The sequence below is a fragment of the Plasmodium inui genome (genome assembly GCF_000524495.1).
Source record: "Plasmodium inui San Antonio 1 unplaced genomic scaffold supercont1.22, whole genome shotgun sequence".
Taxonomy (NCBI): domain Eukaryota; phylum Apicomplexa; class Aconoidasida; order Haemosporida; family Plasmodiidae; genus Plasmodium; species Plasmodium inui.
In genome coordinates this window covers 145759-168139 of record NW_008481856.1, presented here as the reverse complement: position 1 = coordinate 168139, position 22381 = coordinate 145759, and the positions used below count along the sequence as shown (strand labels likewise).

General features: G+C 48.4%; 8 protein-coding genes across 8 annotated transcripts; 4 read left to right on the top strand and 4 right to left on the bottom strand.

The window, feature by feature from the left end:
• Nucleotides 1-232: 232 nt before the first annotated feature.
• On the top strand, nt 233-3910 carry C922_04356 (hypothetical protein; the record flags this gene model as incomplete). The annotated part of the gene is made up of 1 exon (XM_008819939.1): nt 233-3910. One exon carries the CDS (start codon nt 233-235, stop codon nt 3908-3910), a length of 3678 nt encoding a protein of 1225 aa, XP_008818161.1.
• A 393-nt stretch (nt 3911-4303) lies between these two features.
• Nucleotides 4304-6931, bottom strand: C922_04355 (hypothetical protein; the record flags this gene model as incomplete). Its single annotated transcript, XM_008819938.1, has 1 exon — nt 4304-6931. One exon carries the CDS (start codon nt 6929-6931, stop codon nt 4304-4306), a length of 2628 nt encoding a protein of 875 aa, XP_008818160.1.
• Nucleotides 6932-9020: 2089 nt separating this feature from the next.
• Nucleotides 9021-10885, bottom strand: C922_04354 (serine/threonine protein kinase; the record flags this gene model as incomplete). Its single annotated transcript, XM_008819937.1, has 7 exons — nt 9021-9170; nt 9262-9381; nt 9565-9842; nt 9975-10109; nt 10296-10389; nt 10551-10623; nt 10803-10885. The coding sequence occupies 7 exons, from the start codon at nt 10883-10885 to the stop codon at nt 9021-9023; spliced, it is 933 nt and encodes a 310-aa protein (XP_008818159.1).
• A 1337-nt stretch (nt 10886-12222) lies between these two features.
• C922_04353 (hypothetical protein) lies at nt 12223-13226 on the top strand (the record flags this gene model as incomplete). Its single annotated transcript, XM_008819936.1, has 4 exons — nt 12223-12296; nt 12405-12468; nt 12630-12878; nt 13041-13226. The coding sequence occupies 4 exons, from the start codon at nt 12223-12225 to the stop codon at nt 13224-13226; spliced, it is 573 nt and encodes a 190-aa protein (XP_008818158.1).
• Nucleotides 13227-13840: 614 nt separating this feature from the next.
• On the bottom strand, nt 13841-14398 carry C922_04352 (hypothetical protein; the record flags this gene model as incomplete). Its single annotated transcript, XM_008819935.1, has 1 exon — nt 13841-14398. One exon carries the CDS (start codon nt 14396-14398, stop codon nt 13841-13843), a length of 558 nt encoding a protein of 185 aa, XP_008818157.1.
• Nucleotides 14399-16028: 1630 nt separating this feature from the next.
• On the bottom strand, nt 16029-16998 carry C922_04351 (hypothetical protein; the record flags this gene model as incomplete). Its single annotated transcript, XM_008819934.1, has 2 exons — nt 16029-16355; nt 16579-16998. 2 exons carry the CDS (start codon nt 16996-16998, stop codon nt 16029-16031), a joined length of 747 nt encoding a protein of 248 aa, XP_008818156.1.
• A 1845-nt stretch (nt 16999-18843) lies between these two features.
• Nucleotides 18844-19050, top strand: C922_04350 (hypothetical protein; the record flags this gene model as incomplete). Its single annotated transcript, XM_008819933.1, has 1 exon — nt 18844-19050. One exon carries the CDS (start codon nt 18844-18846, stop codon nt 19048-19050), a length of 207 nt encoding a protein of 68 aa, XP_008818155.1.
• Nucleotides 19051-19607: 557 nt separating this feature from the next.
• Nucleotides 19608-21200, top strand: C922_04349 (hypothetical protein; the record flags this gene model as incomplete). Its single annotated transcript, XM_008819932.1, has 5 exons — nt 19608-19642; nt 19812-20022; nt 20195-20377; nt 20591-20814; nt 21032-21200. 5 exons carry the CDS (start codon nt 19608-19610, stop codon nt 21198-21200), a joined length of 822 nt encoding a protein of 273 aa, XP_008818154.1.
• Between the last annotated feature and the right edge of the window lie 1181 nt (nt 21201-22381).

Sequence of the window (22381 nt, the reverse complement as noted above, 5' to 3'; positions counted from 1 at the left end):
AGTTCCCTATAACGAACAGGACGACGAAAAATATACCTACCTACACACAACGCCGTTTTATGCGATCCCTACGGAGGAAAAACATCCAAATGACGTAGAACTGCAAAACGAAGACAATGACAGGAGTGGAAAGGAAGCTGTGAAGGGCAAAGACGGAAAGAGTGTCTGGATGAAGGGCTTCCACTTCTTGGTAGACCTATTAACCTCCCTCACGAGGAGGAAGCAACATCAAATGAACCCCACGAAGAAGATTTCCCCATCCCATTTTATCAATCATAGAAGAACCAACATACTAGGAGACGCCTGTGAATTCAGGGAGGAGAGCCCCAACAAGCACAGTTTTAAAGGCCTGTTCATAGGGGAACACTTGAATCACGCGAAGAACTTAGAGTTTTTGTCTCCATTGTCTTTAGCCATCGATGAAATCGATTTTAATAAAATCTTTATGCAAGCGTGGGACGTGGACTCCTACTCGAGTTACGTCTTTTTGGATAACTCACACCTGCTGGGGGTGGAGAAAAAGAAAAAAAAGGAAGGCGCAGGATCGTCAGGGGTGAATGTCGCCGTTAGGAAGGAGAAGAAGAAGGAGAAGCAGAATGAGAAGAAGAAACTCGCTTACCTCTCAGGGGAAGCCGCTGCTCCCGCTTCGAGCACAGCCAGCGGCTGGGTCGGCAGCATCAAGTCGATGGTGGACCTCTTCAACGATGCGACGGAAGACCCCCCGGGCAGGCACACCAGCCAGGGTGGACACACCGATCGAACCGATCGAGCCTCCCCGACGCAGATGAACGAAGCGCATGTAGAAAAAAAAAACAACCTAGCAGGAAAGCACGTCACACCAAGCACCATCAACAAAGTATTAAGCGGCTTAAGAATACCATCCGAAACGAGCAACTATGATGGGATGGTAAAAATAAACAGGCAGATGAATATAGGAATATGTACAAGGCAAAGTAGAGGAGGGTCCCTACTCCAATCTCCACTAAAGAAGACACTAACCAGTGGCTTCCCTTTCAGAAAACACTTTAAAACGGAGAGGAAAAAGGATAGTGACCCCCCCTTCACGTGTGCATTCTTTCGCTCCATTAACCATTCCGAGATTGTCCTTTTTTTTGAGAAAATTACATCTCCACGGGGGATCATCTCACGGGGGGGTAACAAGACAACCTCGAACGAACAAACAGGGAGGGGAACAAACTTCACCAAAGAAGTGCTAAAACGGAGAAGTAGTGAATTATACGAAAAGTGGTCCAAGAGAAACAACAACAAAGGATTCATCGACATGATTTCGACGAACCCATTAAAGAATCTAACTGTGCATGCAGATTATGAATACAAAAAAAATCTCTTCAAACTGCATTCCGATTACAATGGCATAAGTACTAGTATCATGGTGGTGAAAACATATCAGAAGAGGGCTCTCCTACATTTCCTCTTCCAAGGGGACGTGTGCTACAGTGAGCTCCACGTGGATAAGGACGTTCAGCTGCGCTATGTTAACTCGGACATAAGTCCCAGTTTGATACTGAGGGGCGCGTGGAGCTGCTGTGCGCTGGGGGGGCCGCTCCATTCTTACAAACACAGGGGCAGAGTGGATAGGGTGAATAGAGTGGGAACTCAGCGGGGGGGAGAAGTAGACGTAGTGGTAACTGACGACGCAGTAGGAGGCGACGGAGGAGATTCCTCTCCCCACGAACCCCCCCAACCGCAAACCGACAGAGGAGTAATCTACTGGCAAGAACAGATTCTGAGCGACAAAGTAGAACCCGCGCAACGGTACAAGAGACTGAAATCTTTGTATTTAAACAATCCCCGATTGGAGGAAATTAAAGAGAGGACACACTGGATGGAGAGGCATGTTCGCGAGAGTGGGGATGCCCTCTTGTTGTCCACAAAGGGATCAGTCGAGTTCAAGACGCCGGTCGTGGTTAGCGACCTATACGTGCGTCTGCACCCGAACCCCCTGTACAGGTCCGCCTGCGGGAAGGGGGGAGGTGCGCAGGCGACCGCAGCGGATCAGCGTCTCGGCGATGGGGGCAGCCATGGGGGGAGAAATAGGAGCAGAAATAGGAGCAGAAATGGGAGCAGAGACGGGAGCAGAGACGGGAGCAGAGACGGGAGCAAACACAGGCGCAACACTCCACGCAGCGGTGGGCGCGGTGGGCGCGGCGCGTTCGGCCAGGACCAGCCCCCCGTGGAGACGTGCGCACAGGGGAAGCCATACATCATGCACATGCTCTTTAATTTCTACCTTAATAGAAGCAGGAAGTACTCAGCGGTGCTGGAGATCCATGTAGACGCCATTCGTAATGGAAACCATCACAGGGGTTACGACGTCGGACAATCTCCAGGACACTCCCGCGGACTCCCCCCCGGACAGATGAACCCACTAAACGTGATGACTCTCATCAAAGGAAACATAAGTCACTACCGAATTAATAAAATAGAAATCGAGTACTCTCTTAATCCTAACCCAGTGGCACAACGAGACGCATCCATTCATGGAAGAAGCATCCCCTTCCTCGTCTCACTCTGCAATCTGACGACGAACCACAGTCAGAAGGTATATAACTACGTGCCTACATTTTTCGTGTCCAGGGGAGACTACCTCCAGGTGCTCAGTCGAATCGAGCCCAACGAGGGGGACGCGGAGAGCGGCACAGAGGAGGGCATCACCCAAGGGAGCGGCAGCAACGTGAAAGGCAACAACGTGGACGGCAACAACGTGGACGGCAGCAACGCGGACAGCACTATCAGCGCGGAGAGGAACCAGACTGTGGGGCAGCCCAACCGCTTCGTCAGCAACACCTCCTTCTCCATCTTCACCTCGCTCAGCGAACCCATTTTCTGGGCGCACATACTGCAGCTTCGGTGCGAAGTCAGCCAATGCCGGTATGATGAAGCCGCCGAACCATTCCTGGTGACCGCCTTGGGAGGACGACACGAGGGGACGACCCAAGTCAGTCAAGAGGCAGTGCCCCAGAGGCGGACCTTCCAACCCAACGCCCACATCACCCCCGCCGCCAAGGAAGAGAAGACAGAGGAAGGAGAAGACGCTGAGTTGAGCGAAATGCAGAAGGAGTATCTAGACTTCCTAGAAAAGGGGCAACCAAGTGAGCCGCAACAGCCAAGTGGCGGAGTGAGGGAGGCCGAGCAGACGAGCTACAGTGACGAGACGGACCAGGAGGCGACGCCCAATGAACCCACTGAGTCCAGCCAGTCCAATGCCGCCGACGAACCCAATGCGGCCAGCCAACCCGATGAATCCAGCCAATCCAATGCCTCCAACCAATCCAATGCTGCCAATCCGGCCAATGAACTCAGTCCGCCCCCAATTCCTCCACCGAGCAAAAAACAGACCGTGGCTTACGACATGACGAACATGCTAAACATAGAATACATCCAAAAGAGGTACATAATCCCTCCGTACCGAAAGGGGATATATATATGCCTGGAAAGTGAAAGGAAGCAATTAGTGTATGATCCCAACGATCAAACATTTTACGTGAAGAGAAGCGGAAGGAGCAATGTAGGAGGTAACGACAGTAGAGATGCTCTGCCGGCCTTATGGATTTACTCAGCTCTCCTACCAACAGAAAGTGACCTTCTGCACTTCTCCTTCCTCACGAGGAATAATCTCACCCTGAAGATGACCCAAACGAATGACACCAAAGTTTACTTCAAAAATATCATACCGTTGACTCGCTACGAAGATTATGCGAATATGGAGAGACGCTACACCGAGAAGGTCGTAAAAATCAGCTTCATCGATTTGAAGCAGAATGGGTTCACATCTCACCTTCTGGGCCTCATTATTGACAGTCAACTTTACCGGACCAAGGTCCTCGAGATTCTGAAGAAGAAGTTCAGCACAGTGGTGCAGTTCGCTTCGGAGGAGATGGGTAGTTGACCGGGGAGAGGGGGTCAGCAGGGGGGAAAAGTATACGCTGGGTAGGAGGCGGCGGTGTGAAGGGGCACCGGGAAGCACCACTCATCGTACGCACTGTCCCTACTCTTCGTAGAGGCGTACACACAAATAGACAGAGACACACACGCTGCGCTGTGGACAAACTGGCGCACGCGAATTGGGAGGAAGTAGTAATCGCCCATGAGAACTTCTCATCGGGGACTTCCCGCGTGGATATCCTCACGAATAGGTGTTCACTTGGCTGACCCTCCTTTTTTATTTTTTCGTTTTTCAGACTGGCCGTTGAGCTGGTTCAGCTGGTTCATCTGGTTCAGCTGGTTCAGCTGGTTCAGCGGCTCGTTTGGCTGTTTAACCCCTTGGCGACTTCTTGGCCGCTTAACCACCCTTGCCGTGATTGAAGTACTGCTCCCGTGTGATCACATTGTAGTTATAGATGTTCTGGTCGCTGAGCCAGACATATGTGCCAATGTAGTTGCTATAGAGACCATTCCGATGAGAGTAAATGTTGATCTCCCAGTCTGTGGGGAAAATAGCACGCAGCTCCTTGTAGAGTCTGTGTTTGAAATTCTTAAATTTGGTAGAACCACCTGAGATGTATATCTGAGCAAGGAAGTACCTCTGAATCTCCTTAGGGAGTAATGAGATGCATCTATAAATCAGCTCAACAATGCTGCAGTGCTCGAGATTTATGTCCTTCGGATTAAAAAGAACCTCTGGAATGCCAATTCGTTCATTCGTCAAGTTAATGATGTCGTTTTGGGACTCACTATTGTGTGTGCCTCCTTTTACACCAATATGGTTTGGGAAGGCCCTTTCTCGTAGATCTTCTTCGTATCTGTTCCTATCATCCTTTCCGTTGTTGCACCTCTGATCGAGCTTCTTCTTTCCCTCTTTTTCGTTACTCTCTTCTGCTTTCCCAATGTCACTACCCTCCGTGTAGTTAGAAAACTCCATCTGGTCGTCGAAATCGGAATCCACATAAATGCAATCGTTGGAGCAGTTCGTCCTCAGCGTGTCATATACTTCGCTGATCTCTCTCTTCGTAGCGTTGTTGTAATCGATTAGCTTATAACTGTAAAAGAGGTGCGGCTGCGTTCGCTTTTTCTTTTTGTCACCATGTTGGGGAGTCTCTTCTGTAGTCTCTTCCTGGGTGAAGTCCCCCACAGTGGGGTTGTTCTCCCCGTCTTTGCAATTCGAATTGACGCCCTCCAGTTTTATTTTCCCCTTCCCGTGGCCCACCCCATGGAGTACTTCTCCCCCGCTCGGGAGGCGCTTCTGACAAAAGTCCTCCGCCTCGTGGCGAACGTCGACGCGAACCTGGCCGCTAATCCTGGCCGCCTCCCCCTCCCCCTGCTTCTCCTTCCGCAGCAGCTCCTCCCGCGCGCCCAGCTTATCCGCAATCCGCTGTCGCTTAATCTCCTCCAGCCGCCTCTTCTCTTTCTCTAAATCCTGTTCGTAGTCCAGCGACACGTAGCAGGCCCGCTCTTTTATGTTCTCCACGAGGAGCTCATTGTGTTCCAGATTGACGTGTTTATACGAGAGGACATTCTTCAAATAAGTATTCAGGATCGACGCAGAGACCTTCGTCCTTAAGATGGCGTATTCAATCACCTTATACTCTATGTACGGCAACACATACGTGTGAGAGAACCCTACATCAACGTACAAAGCGCAGGGATTTCTGAGAGATAAATTGTAATTCCCGTTGATTACTTCACTGTAGAAGGTGTCCACATAGGTGGTGTTAAAATGGTTTTGGAAGGTATGGAGGTCCCTAACGTTTGGTTCGTAGTATGTGTGATGGAGATCTATCTGATCGGGAAGTAAAAAATTTGGGTCCTGGACGGCGAAGTTGTTTCCTAGGTAGCTGTTACTCTGAAGGGTGCGTACCACTCCATTGTTGGGGAAGCAACCAGCGCGACAGTTGAAGAAGCGACCAAAGTGGTACTCTTGCCAGTTCTCCCCTCGGAAGCCCTCCTCGAGGTACACTCGGTAGGTATACTTATTGTAGCATTCGATGTTTTTTACGAAGATGTGTCTGTTGGTTAGTGTGTTGTTTTCCGCGGGGTGGTCCTCCTGCCCAAGTCCATCGTTCGGCTGAGAAGTATTGCTACATGTGTCGTGCGGGATGGTGCTTCCGAAACCGCTCCCCATGCTGCTTCCCAATCCGCTTCCCAACCCGTTCGTCAAGCCATTCCGCTCTTTCTTCACCTCACTGAAGATGTCGCTGCTGTTGGACATTCCTAGTCCTACTCCTCCCGCTACTCCTCCTGCTATCGCTGCCTCTTCCTCCTCCCACCCGTCCAGGAACTCAGCGGAGGTCCACTTATCCGCCTCGCCCTTCAAATCGGCATGATCATTAGGATAACTTGCCTCCCCCTCCCCTTTTATGTTCTCCTTCGTACTGCTGCTTCTCCTGGTGATGGATTTACTTCCTCCTCCTCTCCTCCTCCTCTTGGATGCTTCCCCCCTCCTGCCCCTCGAACTGGGCAAGGAAAAAATAGGAGGATTTAAGATATCATACTGTCCCAAGTTAAGTCCAATGAAAGAAAATGGGAGCATCGTTTGAGAGGAGACAATAATAATCTGATTAAAATTAAAGTACTCAAAAAGCAGCTCGATAACTCCCTGTCTTATGTAGGCTGGGGTGAGATAAGACTCCGTGATGCAGATCCCCATGTCGTTTATTTTAAAGCCAATAGTCTGCTTGCATGAGAAGAGCTTTTCCCAGATCTTCGTTTGCATCTCCAAATCTAGTAGCAGGCCATCCACATGGGGCCGGTGACAGAAGTACTCGCATATGCTATAGCAGCTGTCACTTATATGAATGATATTTTTCTTTCTCACCTGTCCGACACAATTGGGCACGATAAACTTGGGTTCTATTTCGTTACACTGGGAGTCACTCATCTGGGAGTACCTCGGCAGGATGCCTCCCTTGATCAGCCCCCCTCCGTTGTCTAGTATCAGCTTCGGAACGTCGATGTTGACTGGCGCCCCCATGGTTTCTGCTCTGTGTGGAGTGAACAGATTGGGTGTCCCTCCCTGGGCAGCTTAGGTCGGTCGTGAGGGAAAAACCAACGACTGGGTTACTCCCTCGGCACAAAAAAAAAAAAAAAAAAAGAAAGAAAAAAGGACGTTTGGCTAGCTCGCCAAGCGCCTAGCTACCGGTTGACACTCCCTCCCTTGCTGCCACACGTCCGCACGGATGACTCAACGGCCAAATTTGGGACTCCCCCATCAGGCCTCTCCCAAATGGTCTGTCCGATCTTGACCTTCTTATGTAGCAGTTAACCAAACTCGCAGCTTCCTCGCGGGGCAACTTCCTCGCGGCGTAAAAGTAGAGGGAGGATTAAGTCGGGGCCCCCATTCGGGTCATCCCATACACATGCACGAGGAACCACATTAGGCAGGCGTCTCTCCGCGGCGAGCCGCTGGGCCTATATCTTTATAGTCGCCTCAAGTTGGAGGTACTAATTCCTTGGCCCTCCGCTGACCATGAAAGATGCGTCACTGCGGATGGGAAGCGGTTGCGAGGGGAAGCGGCTGTAAGGAGAACCCGTTGTAAGGAGAACCCCTTGGGAGAGGACGCTGCGCAAACAACTATCCTGTTGCGGACGCCCCCCCCAAAAAAAAATATCACTCAAGGAAACGTGATGGAAGTTACAACAAAATTGTAATTTTTTTTTCTTTTTTTTTTTTCTTTTTTTTTTGCTTGAAGAGACCACATTATGTCACAGTTGTACCTTCGCATGGAGGTGCCTCCACTTTGTCAGAATCGGTTAAGAGGGGAAGTATTTTTTTTTCCGACTCTTTGGGCCGTTTGTCCCTTTTTTCGCCTCTCTGCGCCTCTCTCCGCGGGGCACCTCCGATGCCAAGGGAGAAAAACATCCACATAGGTAAAGCCTACCCGTGCATACTTTCACGTGAACGAGTGGGAAAAATCTCCCTGCGCACACCCACGCCTCGCCGTCCTAGTGAAACAGCCCCTCCTCTCTTCTTCTAATACGTAGGAAGAAGATCGCTTCCTCTCCCCACCAGGAACGAATCACTAGTCTGCTACTACGTCACCCCAAGGGGGCGAAGCAAAAACAGGTGTAGGTCTTCCCTGATGATACGCAGGGCCAAGAAAAAGGTTAACTCGTGTAAAGAAAGCTCCGTATGCATGTATTGCCTCAGTCAAGAGGCAATGCTCCCTCCAAGCGGCATTGCTTCCCCTTCGTGTGCTCCCCACCCCCCGTTTTTAAAATATCAGTTGTACCTCTTCATACGCGTCTGTGTAACCTCCTCGTGGCGTGTGTCCGCTTGGGGGGGGAGGTGTCCACAGATTTTGCGACACCCTATGAGAGAAGCAAAAAAGGGAAAGAAGCGGGGAGTGCTACTAGACTACATATTTTCCTTCACCGTGGTAGCTGAAAACTGCGAATGGTACCCGCGGCGCAGAGCTTGATCCACCCCCAGTGCAGCAGTGTAAGCACATGTCGCACCCACGTAGAACTTGGGATAATCGCGACAAAGGAATGGGCTTGACCTTGAGACAACATGTACATTCGTGCAAAACGTACAGTCGTGACGAAGTCACCTTTGATATTCTCCCATTCGGGAGGCAACCGCTTCTCCGGTGCATCTACGTTAGAAAATGAATGTAGCAAAAGGGGAAGCAAAAAAAAAAATTAGAGGTGCTACCTCGTAAGGGAAATATATAAATGTGCGGAACAGTAGAAAAAAAAAAAAAAAAAAAAAAAAATTGAAAAGACCAACGCGCCAGTCCAGTCATCAAAAGGGGGATAGCGAAAAAAATAGATAAAATAAAATAAAAAAAAATAAAATGAACAACGCGCAGCCTAACTCTGCAGCGTTCTGGTGCCCCTCCGTGGATTCCCCCAACTTAGACACTTTTCTTTTTCTCCTTTTCGGAAAAGCTTCCCTCGCGGGTAACGTTTGGGTGATGCTGTTCGCCACCTCCGCCTGGTCATATTGCAAGCTGGACGTTTGGGCGAGCAGTGGCGGGGCAATCAGGCTTGGCCACCCAAAAAAGGACTCACCCAAATTGGACACCTCCCAACTTAACCCTTTCACGAACTTAATCCCTTCACGCGTCGACGACGTCCAGGAGCAACGTCTTGACCTCCTGCTCATTTGCACCGGACCCTTCATTTTCAGCCGCGGGCTTTTCTTTTAGGGGCCTCTTCATGTTTTGCTTCTCCCGGATCTTCTCCTCAATCAGCAACTTGAGTTGTCTCTGCGGGGGGTGGAGGCGGTATGGAAGCCGTTTAGAAGCCGTGTAGACATCGTGTTGACATGGCGTTCGCGTTCGTGCCTCCCCATTTCACCTGGACAATGTCGGAGACGAGCAACTGCTGCACTGTGGCTCGGTAGTTGGGCTCCCTGATCAGCATGCTCTTGTAGATATTGTTCAGCTCTTTGGAGTATATATTCGGCAGGTCTGGGATCTGTCACAAGGGGGGTGCATCAGAGGGGCGGTGGCGAAGAAAGAAGTGGCTGGTAATGCTCTCCTACGCGACAGAAACGAACGGGTCAAGCGGGAAAAGCAGGGCACACGGAGCAACCAGGCCAAACGGAGCAACCGGGCCAAACGCGCTCCGTGCAGTGGGGATCCCCCTCGAAGCACCTACAGGGGCATATCTAATGTTGTAGCAGAGTTGCTGAATCCCCTTGGTGGAGTGGAAAGGAGTGCGGAAGGTGGCCAACTCATAAATGAGGCAACCTGTGGCCCAGACATCAGACGGCCAGCTGTATTTTTTATCTTTACACAGCTCTGGGCTTAAGTAGTAGGGCGTCCCTATCAGGGTGTTGGCGTAGTCCAGGGTATTTTCCAGCACCTTCGAAATGCCGAAATCGCATAGCCGCACTCGCTTGTCGTTGTCGATTAGGATGTTCAGCGATTTCATGTCTGTCACGAGGGGGGGAGTGGCCATGCCGGGGTGAACGTAAACTGTTGTGGGCGTGCAGAAGTGAACTATTCTTGCCGCGCCGTAGTGTACTGTTCTTGCCACGCCGGAGTGTACTCTTGTGGGCACCTTACCCCTGTGCAGGATGTGGTTCGAGTGCAGAAACTTGAGCGCCGTCAGAATCTGAGTCAGCCATATCAGGATGCGCGTCTCCTTTATGGGCGTGTTTTGCTTCTTCTTGTTCTGTATGTAATGGTAGAGGTCTCCGCCTTAGGTGGGTGGGTGCCGCCAGAAGGATAGGAAAAAAAAAAAAAAAGAAACAGGGAGAGAGGGAAAGGGAAAGCCAAAGAGAGAGATAGCGAGAGAGAGAAAGCCAAATAGAGAGCGAAAGAGAGCCATCTTCACAGCTCTCATGAACCCTAATTGTATTCCCCCCAGTGCTCCACTGGACTCACCTTTGCAGTGCTTCATGACGATCCTCAGCGTGTCCCCCTCTATGTAGCTTTCGATATACTTGACGATGAAGGGGTGGTTCAGCTTGGACAGCAGCTGCGGAGGGGGCGTAAAACATACACGTGTGGATAGATATGTCTGAGACTGACGGGGGCAGACACGTGCACACATGGGCACATGGACACATCCACACAGAGACGTTTTTACGTCGGCCCATTCTCAACTCCTGCTTTGCTTCTCTCTCTCCGCGACGCTACCTCCACCTCCTTCAGGCACTGCCTCTTCTCCTTTGGGCTCATCTGAGATATGTTAATTATTTTCATCACGTAGCTTAGGGGGAGGTAAGGGGCGACCGTGGCGGTGAGCAGAAAATGGCAGACGATGGGAGAAGAGTGTAGAACACTGCAGAAGACAGCAAACTTGCGCAGTGGGCGGTTCAGTGGCAGGCGCGGCTGCTACGCATGGCGGCCGTCTTCACGTCTGGTCCCGCCCATCCGCATGACACTTACTGGTCATTCTTCTTATCTCGCACAAGAATCGTATTCCCGTAATTCCCTTTCCCTATGTCCCTGATCTTCTCATAGTTGTTCATTTTTGGGGGTCGGAGAGTTCGTTCCTTCTAGGGGGAGAGAGGGCTCAACAACTATGTGTGTTGTCCTTTTTTGGGATTACTTTTTTTTTTTTTTTTTTTGCTACGCCTCTCCGTCGACTTTCTCTGTTTTTCGAAACGAGGACGGACGTGCTGAACTAAGCTGCTATTTCGTTGTGGGCACCGGGGAGGACTACGAACCAATGGTGGGGGGAAGGAGCAGTTTAGTGGAAAAGCGAAGTAAACGAACAGGCGTTAATGTTTAGGTGGAGGTAAGGTTCTTTCCTCCTTGGAAGGCACACGTACGCGTGTGTGCGCCAAACGGAAAAAAAGGTCCCGTGTTCCTATAGAAGACGCTTTGTTAATCTGCGCACTTGACCTGTCCTTATGTTGCCATTCGGCTGGGGGTGAATTTCCTTCCTTCTCTTAGTTGCCCGTTTGGCTACTCGCTTGGTTGCTTCCTCTTTTGTTCCTTATGCTCCGTTGCGTCGTTTCGGCTTGGGGGCCGCATCCTTGCGCCGCGTTGTCGCGCCATTTTGCGACTACGTGTGTGCGCAGAGCGGGGGATGCATATACGCGTGGCATAGACGTGGCGTACACGTGACGTACACGTGGCGTGCACATGGTATACACATGGGGTTTTTTTTTTTTTTTTTTTTTTCCTGCCAGACCAACCGACCTGAGGACCCTATAGAACAGGTGTACGTACTAATGGGAACCCCTTTCCATTTTTTGACCTTTTTTTTTTTTTTATTTTCCCGCGCTGTGGTGTTTCGCTAGTCGCGATGCGGTTCTGTGTGGTGCAGCTCCTTTGACTTGCCTCGCCACCGTTGAACTTGGCACCTTTTGTGTTCCCATGTTTTGTTGCCCTTCCCCTCGCCCGTGCATATTGGCCGCACGACACCCCCCAACGACGCGATTAAAACGGCGCTGCACCTCTTGACAGTGTAACTCAGTCATCTCATTTTTGCTTCCTTTTCTTTGGGGGGACTTCACAGATCAGCACTTGGTAAAAAATTACTCCTATCTTCGGTTTGGCGTGGCCTCACAGGGTAGCATAGGATGTATATAAAATGCATGCATATATATAGGTATATATATATATTTTTTTTTTTTCTTCTTCCTCTTCACTGGCGATTGCGCCTCTGCCAGTTTCTCACCTCGAAAGAGAAACCTCGTGTCACAGTTCAGCCTGTTATCACATTAGGCTCGTTGCACTCTCGCCTCACCTCTTGCGAAGGAACCGAATGCAGATGAGTCCAGCAGCAAGTGCCTGCCTCGCCTAACAAGATGAGCCGAAATGTGTTTGGGAAGCTGACTGGGGGGTAAGAAAAGAAGAGATGGAGAACCGGAGAGATGGAGAACAGGAGAAAAGGAGAAATTTGGAAACGGATAAATGCGAAAATGAAGAAATGTAGCACAGGACAAACGTGACCCGATGTGCCATTCGCCTGGGCGCGAGTTTCCCCCCCGTTGGGAGCCAACCCACAACTCATTTGTTGCCACCTTCCCTCCACTGCAGGATCGGCCCTCACCTGTGGCACAGAAATGCCCTCGTCATGAACACGTACAAGGCCTACTCATCGGTAAGGCAAATAGACCCCCTAAAGTGGAGGATGGACACGCCACAGAGTTGCGAAGTAGCGAAGTAGCGAAGAAGCGAAGCAGCTGTGTGGAGTTCGCGTACTCCCCTTTGTATGTCTTCCTCACCCACAGGCGCACCTCTTCCCTTTTTTTTTCCTTTCAGGCCATGGGTTGTCTCATCCAAAGGTACGGAACGACCAAACCGGTGAGCAGATCCATCGGGAGCGACAAAAAGGAGGTGTACAAATACTACAACGAAAGGTTACGGGAAGACATCGGCCCCCTCAAACTGATGAGAAGTTTGCCTGCCCTAAATCACTACGTCAACCCCGTCGACATGACAAAATTTACCATCAAATACATTTTGAGTTATCGCTTTTTCTTCATCTACATGGCCCGGACGACGTTTCAGGTAGGCCCCGCGCGAGAACGTGTGCGGGACTAATTCACGATCGTGCCTTTTTTTTGTATTTTTTCTCATTTTTTTCCACTTGCCTGAACGGTTCAGGGAAAATGTAGACCACTCGATAACCAATTCTGCGTTCCCCATTTTTTCCTCCCCCCCCCCTTTTAGGCTGTCCGGCCGCTGATGGCCTTCTGCGTCTTTGGCGAGTTGATGAAGCTCATACTGGCCACCATGACAAGTGGCGTGTTCGCCTTCTTCTTTTCCTTCGTCCTCGCGTTCGAAGTTCTGTACTTCTTCCTGCAGTGCTACATATCCTACACCTTCTTGACCATGTTTTTTGACGTCATATTTTGACGGGCGGGCTGCCGCTCCCTTTGGCCACGAAGCCATTTGGCCACGTATCCATTTGGCCTCATGTCAACTTAGTCGTCTGGCCCCCCAACCACGTAACCGTAACCACTCATCCGTCTAACCGCCCAACGTTAACCTTTTGAAGTTTCTTTTTTTTTTTTTTCAAAGGAGTCTGTGTACGCTCCCTTTTTCCCGAAGTGGTGCCCCCCCAATTGGCTATTCAATTGGGTACCTGTTTGAATTGAAACGGAAAAGTGGGGGAGAGACGAAGGGGTTGTGCACTCAGCTGCATAGCAGAGTACCACCGCTCACCGGGTGTCTCTCACCAAGGGCGCGGTCTGAGTCGGTGAGTCCGTCCCCAACAGAGGCGTTTCCCAACATGTCTCCCCCGCGACTTAAAAATTAAAAAAAAATTATGAAGTGGCAAAGCGATCAAGTGGTGACGTGACGACGTGATAATAAAATTGGCGTGTGAACGGGTCGACGCCGCTTTCTTCTCCGCGAGGGGGGAAACCACCTTTGTGGCACCACACATGCAAAAGTAGCGACCGCGACCTGGCAACAACTTTTGCGGAGACACACTCATACATCATGTACATGCACACACAAGACGATTTCTACAGGTAAATGCCTCCACCCCCGAGTGTTCCAGGCGGGGGCGTCGAATTGTTCTTCTCCTCTGTTTCTTCGGCGAACAGAGGTGGAACCTCACTGCAGACCTCGCCATTCGCATCACTCGCCATTAACTCATCGTTCTCATCCGAATGAGTGATGTAATCATCGCCCATCTGAGCGGCCAGTATATGAGCAATTCCCACGCCCCGGTTTCCCTCCTTTGGGCACATCAGTGAGGTATCTATCATATTTGTTTTACCCACAAAATCAGGACCATGGGGATTTAGGATCTGTATCTTGTCCTGAATTATGCGCAGCCGTTCCTCCTTCCGACATAACGAAAATCGGTTCTCATTCAGTGCCATGAGGAGATCCTGGTCGGCACCTTCCGGATCAAACTCTTTAATTTCATCGTTCGATCGTCTCAAATGGTAAATAGAATTCTGTATCTCTTGCTCCAAATCTTTTAGGATGTTCACATCATCTGGTAGTTTCACTTCGTTAAAGTCCAGGTGGAATTGGCAGCTCGTGTGTTTCGTTTTCAGCCTTATGTCGACCATTTTGGGGAGGTGGTGATGGGGTGGACACCGCAGGTTTCGGAGGAGAGTTAGTCGCGCCCACACGACTGGCAACGACTGCTACAGGCTCACACCGATAGCAACGAAATGCTACAGTCTCACACCGCTTCCACTTGCATGCGCCTCCTCCAAGCAGTTCCGCCGGCGGGTTTCCAAAATGAAAAAGTAAAAAATGCACCTATATGCTACAAAATGTACATAATGGTTACATTACAGAGAACGGTTCCTGCGGCGGGACGGGGCGAAAAGGGTGGAAGAAGGGGCTACTCTTTGAGCAAGGGCCAAAGATCAGCCTATTCTCATCAAGTCATGGAAAAAGGCTAGCTAGCGAGGCAACTGCGGAGTGAGCAGTTTTTCCTCTTTGTGTTAAGATTTCACCCCGTACTGATTATGGTTAAACAAATTGGTGCTACTAGGCGAGGTTGCAAAGGATTTTTTTTTTTTTTTATGGGAAGAAAAATGGCAAAATATTTTTGCTTTTTTCTTTTTTTTGGAGTGCACTTGGAAAAAAAAAAAAAAAGACCTATAGAGGAGGGGGCGAATTAAATACTGGCTTCTTTATTTTCTTTTCTTTTTGTGCTAATCGAATTATACGAATTGGTCGGGTGAAACTGGCCCCAAAAAATATATAGCCCAAAGGAAGCAAAACAAAACGGGGGAATCAGAGAAAGGGGAAGAACTGGAGGCTTTGGCCATTTTGTCCTCCCCATCCCCAACACTCTCCTCTTTACTTGCGCTTCTTTTTTAAAGAGGCAATCTTTCCATGCTCAGGTGGCAAGTAAAACTTTTCGAAGGCGATGTCAACACACCTCTCCTTCCCACTTCGATGGTGTTTTAATACGTCTTTATCAAAAAAGAAAAAAAAAAGAGAGTAAAATGAAAGCAGGTGTGAATAGCCGCTAAACAAATCAGTGTCCTCGTGAAAAACGTCTATTCCACGCCTCTTACACACTCTCGTAGGGCGCATCAGCGACGGGACAACTGCTTTCTGCGTGGTACCCCTGCGGGAATCCCCTCCCCTCTGTCCATTTTTTCGCGGCGTGGATATTTTACGGTTTTCCCACGTCTCAGCTTTCGCAATTCCTACCCCCAGGGGCCAATAAACGTTGCGCATTTAAGAAGCTGCAAAAGGGACAAGGAGGAGAAAGGGGAATTCCGTCCCAAAGCTAAAATGCACCAATTTATTCGCACCTTCCGCACGAACAGGGGAAAAATCCAAAAAAGGGAAGAAAAAAAGGGAAGTAAAAAGAGGAAGCAAAAAAAGGAAGCATAACGGACCAAGCAACCAATAAATCATCCAATCAATAAGTCATCCAATCAAGAATGCATGCAGGCGGGCACCACATCATGTGCCAAATTTTAAATCATTCCGCCGCGCCAGGGGGCACAACCTCGGAATAGGCTGCAAAAGGAGGGGCGTAGATGAATGACGGAGCAGCGCAGCAGGATAACGGAGCGGCGCAGCAGGATAACGGAGCAGCGTAGCTGGATGACGGAGCGGCGTAGCTGGATGACGGAGCGACACACGACCCAATCCGTGCACACCAATCCGTGCACACCAATCCGTATACACCAACTCCTTACACGCGCATACCACAGGATTGCGGCCAGCCTACTCGTCACTTTTAAACATAGACTCGTCGACTGTGGTGCTGCTGGGGGCCACGTTCTTGCCAACCTCCTGCCCCTGCAGATACACCTCGTCCACCCAGTTCTTGTAATCCGATGCGGTCATTAACTCCAAGTTGTGTCCCTCCTCTACTATCTCGACTCGACAGTTTTGCTTATTGACCGACTCGACAAGTTCTAAAGTCTTCGTTAGGTTCCTTTTCGTGTCCTTCGTGGAGTGAACAAATATGATGTATGGGTAGTCGCTTATGTTTATGCTCTTCCTTATCTTTGAGGAGAAGATGTTTTCTTGAACGGGGGACACTAACACCTGAGAGGGGGGGAGAAACACCAGAATGAGTGGACGGACGAGTTGCCAAGAGTGCGGGAAAATTCGATCGGAGGATACATTTGTCCATCGTTAATTTTGGAATCTCGTTCGAATAAAAGGGGGACATCTCATCAGGCGGAGCTGCCATGCGGTGATAGGGCGAATCGGCGGTCACTCTCCGCTTAATATGTTGCCGCATCGGCGCTTTCCCCCTCTGTGTTACCATCGGAACGCGCGCGCCAGACAGGTGCATGGCCAAAATGCACCCGAACTGATACCCCACAATGACATTCGGCTTCAGCGTGTCGAAGAGCTTGTTGGCCTTCCCCAAACAACGACGATACAAAATCTCGTAAATAATCGTTGTGGCAATAAAAAAAACACTCATTGTAACGAAGAAGCATGGCAGAATTAGCAGGTATATATCTTTGATGGTTGAAAATAGCAAGTTAAATATGAGGAAAATACAACACAAGCACAAGATGTATATGACGACTAGGATTATAATATCCACAACTCTTGACTTGTCCTTAGAAGAAATTACGTTATCCTTCCCGTAATTCCCTTCCAACAGTTTTCTAATTTTCTTCGTTTTCGAATCTTCGTAAATGTGAAGATACAGGATCTTTATTGGTTCTTCCATGGTGTCATGTGGGTGTGCAAAAAGTTGGGCCAATTATGTGCAGGTTGTATGCGGCCCTATAAACACGCGTGGGGTATCTTTCTGCTTGATTGTGTATACCACACTTGTTGGCATTATTTTACGCGTTTTTTTTATGCTCTTTTTATCCACTTTTTTTATCCTCTTTCTTTTTTCTTAAATAGCGCTCATTTTATACTCTACTCAAAATAAGGACAAAAATGCAGCGAAATGTTCGGAAGCTTCCACAATATATGACGTGCAACCAAATTGGACAAATTAACTTTTCCCTGGTGTTGCATTATTTATGTGAACAAGCCAAAAAAGAGGGAGGTGAAAAAAAAAAAAAGTCACCTAAAAATTTCTAAATTAAACAGCCATTATGGGAAAATAAAAAAAAAAAAAAAATTCAGGAAAAAAATTCTGAATTAAACAGCCATTATAGGAAAAAAAAAAAGTCAGGTAAAAATTTCGAGATGCTCTTAATTTTCCACATAAGGGAAAACAAAAGAGCCAGTCTGGATATCACCCCATTTAAGCTTCCTTCGCATTTACAACGTCGCTGCGGTAATCTCCAAAGATTCGTATGTTTGCAGAGGTACTGCTTTGGGAAGCGAAACAGAGCAGGGGAGGCGAGTCAGGCCAACGCAGAACGAATCGGATGAAGCAGGACGAAGCAGGATGAAGCAGGACGAAGCAGGACGAAGCAGAACGAAGCAGGACGGTGTGCGAAACAAAGAGCTACAAAACGGCGAAAAATAAAACATCAAATCTTAAAAATTTTCCAAGCGAACAGATACTGAAACTTCTTTTCCTTTTCTGTCATGTAAAAAGCGTCAGCATTTATTCCTTCACATGCCACAAAAAAAAGGACGAGCAACTAAATAGACAATTCAACTTTTTTCTTTTTGTTTTATTCCCTTCAGTTGCGCTTTTTTCACTGAATTGTGCATTTTAAGGAATTTTATTTTTTCCCCCCTTTGCATGCACAAAGAGGGGACACGAAGGTAAGAAGAAAACTCGCAAAAAGAAAACATCCTGGTTATCATTTTAAAACATGTCACATTCCATTGGAAGCAACCTTCTAAAGAAAAAGCTGAGTGACATATTTCATTGGCGAAGTAGGGAAATTCTTATTTGTTCTTTTCCCTGGGTTAAACTTTCCACGTTGTACACATTTCTCCGTTAACATCATCCCATGCTCAAATTTTACAACTCGCACAACTGCGTTGAGCTTATTTCCCACCTGAACTCTTATGGGAAGGAACCGCTCCTACATTTGGAAAATGGCCGAAAGGTTAATGGAAGGCTCACTCAGAGCCCTTTCAGGAGCTACGCAAAGACGTCGACTACTTTTCCGTTCGGCAGAGTAAACGCATAGCGAAAAATTACACTCATTCACGATTCGCCTTAAAGACAATGCATGAAGTACTTTTTCCTCATCGTTTAAGCACTTAAGGGGAAAAAATAATATTAAGGCACACTCTTATGTGTGCATAGCTGTACGTCCACGTGGGCGTAAAAATCCCCTCCCGCCAAAAAAGGCCATCTATTCGGAATTTCTTCCCGAAAGGTACGTGGAGGGGCCTCGTACCACTGGCAGCTGATCAGAAACGTCGACAACGTCGATAACTTGGCCAACTTGGTCGACTTGGACAACTACAGCACCGCTTGGAACTATGAAAAATTCGCACATGTACTGTATGCACACACACTTCTTCACGCGTGACACAGCGAAAATTCCGGGCTGGCTTACCCCCCTTTTGCCAATCCGTTTAACGTTCTCCTGGTGGACGCTACGTTCACCCCTTAAAACGGTTTAACCAAACGTGTTGTTGCAGTTGGGAAATGAATGATTCCTCCTCCTTCCCCCCGTATGAACGTGGAATAAGGAAAAAAGAAAGCGTTTTAAAGTATGCATGGACACTCTTCACAAAAGAGAGTAACCAAAAAGGAAACAACGATCAAAACAACGAGCAAAACAACGAGCAAAACAACGAGCAAAACAACGAGCAAAACAACGAACAAAACAACGTCATGAATTGTCCAGGTTAGAAAAAAAAAATGCCCGCGAGTTTTACAACTAGCCAAAAGTATTCTCCACATTCGATAATTCTCAATTTTTACCTGAACAAAAAAAACAAAAAAAATGAGAACAGGTAGCCACGTTTAACAGTATATATTTAAAAAAAAAAAAAAAAGAGAGAGACAGGCAGACAGATAGACAACGGAAAATTACACTCTCCTGGTTGATAAAACACCAACTCCTGTTCCTCTTGTCCCATTTTACCTTCCTTAAACTTACAACATTTTGATATGCGTAAAAATCTGACAAATGCTGCAGTTCATGACGAAATGGCTCATACTTAGCAGGAGGATGTCTTCCCTTTGCACATGTTTTATTTCCGACCTTTGCTCATTTCTTTTTTTTTTTTAATTACTGCACACATTTCACTTCAAAAAGGTTTTAATTTCGAAAGGGGATTAAATTGGACATACACAACACGACTATTTTGTCCCCACGTTCATCCTTCTTGCCACGTGCCAGCTGCTCCGGCGAAGCGAGGACCCCATCATACACGGAACACATCCACCACCACACTGTGTACAGAATGAACGAAAATATAAAGATACTGTACATTCATGGGTAAGAAAATGCAACACCCCTTCAGCGCAGTGAATGTGCATCCACATACGAGCGGACGCCCATTGGTCGGCACTCCCCGCAGCCGCATACATTCCTTTACCACGACCCAGCATTTACTAACGATTCACCTTTTACCTACGACCTCCACACACACACACTTTCCTGACAGATTTCACGTGTTTGGCGAAAGCCGGAAGAAGAAACTGATCGAAAAGGCCGTGGGAAAAAAGAACTTGATGGTGGCCAGCATAAATCAGAAGCGCAGCATGAGCTCCTTCATTCTGTTCCTTCTCTTCATTTTGTGTGTCATGCTGTTTAATATTTATGTGTCCTACCAGTTTTCCGATTTTCTGTTTTTTTCCATAACTGTGGCCTTGTCGGTGAGTGGGCGAAACGGTGTCGTTTGTGTGTGTAGAGGGGCACATGCACCTATGTGTGAGCAAAGAACCCTTGAGGCGGGCGAACCTGGAAAGAAATCTGCAAAAGGGAAGCCTCTCCTCCCTTCTCTGCTTCTCATCTCACTTATCGAAACCATTTACTCTCCATCTGCAGATCGTCATTGTCGTAGTGATATATTTCATCGGGTCTCATTTAATTCTTTACTACATAATGAAAAAGTCGATTAAGCAAGCGGAGCAGAAGGTGCAGATGTACAACCCCGATGTGATTGTTGGGGTTTACTTCGGGGCAGTGGTAGCCATGAATCTGAGCTACAAGAATGGGAAGAAGCCTCTCGTAAGGGCAACTAAACTGGGGCGAAAAATACGCCACCCCAATTCATCTCTTCTGTGTGTAGAGGCCATGGCGCGTTTTTTTTTTTAAGCATAGCCACGGCTTCTCCGCTACGATTGTTACGGCTACTACCATTGCTACCATTGCGGGTGTGCCTTCCTACGTGGCTTCTCACTTCTGCCAACCCATTGTAACCCCACCCCCTCCTCCCCACAGGTTCTTGTGTCCCCTTCTGTGAAGACATTCCAGAAATTCACGCATAACTTAGAAAACGACTTGTCCTCATTCCCATACGTAATAATTGTGCATGGGTCTAGGGATACCACCACCCCCATCAGTGTTTTTGAAAAGCTCATTTCGTCCATGCCCTTGGGCAAGGGAAGACTGGAGGTGGTAGAGGATGACCATTCCTACTCAAAGATCAAGGAGTCCGATTTTAAGTACGTGAAATGGGGAGGTCATAGAAGTCGTACAAGTGTGGTCGCCTCGCCCTTCTAGGAAGACCCAAGAATGATGTTGTTCAGATGGGCAGTAGTGGCGAATGTTCCTTCCTCATTTTTTCGCTGCACTATTTATTTGTCCCATTTGGTGTGCTTTGTTTTTTCCCTTTCCCTCCGTCTGCCCCTCTTTCCATGCGCCTCTTCCTTCCCTTTTCAGGGCCTGGATCAAAGAAGCCAAGTACAAACCGTCCACAAGCATAGTCCACGTCGCGAAGAAATTGAAAGACGAGCAGATTGGGCAGAAAATACGGATAGACACGGAAACCCTCAGCGAGGCTTCTTCCTTCGAAAATGACAACGCTGGGGAGGCCGACCCCTTGGTGTGATGAGGTCGTCGCACACACGGAAAGTGATACACAGATGGTCCATATGTTGATGCATCCATGTGGATATATCTACGTGTGTCTGCGTGTGTCTGCGTGTGTGTTTGTGCGCGCTATGCACGACTAGCCATTCAGGTCCTACTCCTGTGACGTTAATGTGTACACAGTTTGGACCTCCTTTCAAACGGGGACACCAATCGGAAAAAAGTTATATGTTCTTTCCGAAATGGGGAAAGAAAAGGCGTCGTCCAATTTGAAGTTTATCCTCCTCCTCACTACCACCTTGAGCATGCAAGATGAGATGCCACTTTTATTTCCCCCCTCCTGCCTCCCTTTTTTTTTTTTTTTTTAACTTCACCAGAAATGTGTTCTTTGTGAACTGAGTAGGCACAATACCTTGTAACGGCATCCGTTGGTGCCTCTTCCTGTGCAAGTGCATGTTGTGCCCCTCTTGAGCTCCGTTGCCCTTTTAACATGCTTCGGCTTGGGCTCTGATTTGCCCCTAGCCTAGTCCATGCGCTACGGGCGGTGCATGGGAAAAAGTAAAAAAAAGGTGGGGAAGAAAAAGGACGCAAGGGAAGGACAGCAAAAGGGAGGAAGGAAAATGTTCCCCTCAAAGCTTTCCACATTTTCCCCCCTACAAAAACATCACGCCCTTTTAGCGTTTCGCAACAATGTGATTCACCCACAAATGTGATTCAGTCGCCTCACTTGAAATGCGCTTTTACTTTGCTTCCCTTTTAAATTGCGTGTGCGCTGCATATTTTGCTGTTGCTACGCTTTGACCTATATTATGCCTGGATTACACAGAAATTTCCCCAATTTGTTTTTTCAACCGACTTTCCACTTTGTGTATGAAAAACGGGGAATTTCCTCTTTCCAGTTTTAGGAGACAAGCCGGCTAAGCTGCGCAGTTGGCTCAGTTGGTCAAATTGGTGCAGTTGGCGCAATTCGCTTTGTTCGGCGAGTCCACCGCGGTAACTGCTGCGTAGATCATCGCAACGTTGAAACTGGCTCGACTGTTTGAACTGTTCCCACCGCTCAAACGGTCCTTTTAGAGGACTACCCAGATGTGCCCTCCTGCGCGTAGGTGGCAAACCTTCCCGGGGGAGTATTTTCACGTCGTTTTGTGAGCCAATTTTGGGAGCCCATTTTGCGAATTCATGTGAATGTCCACCTGGCAA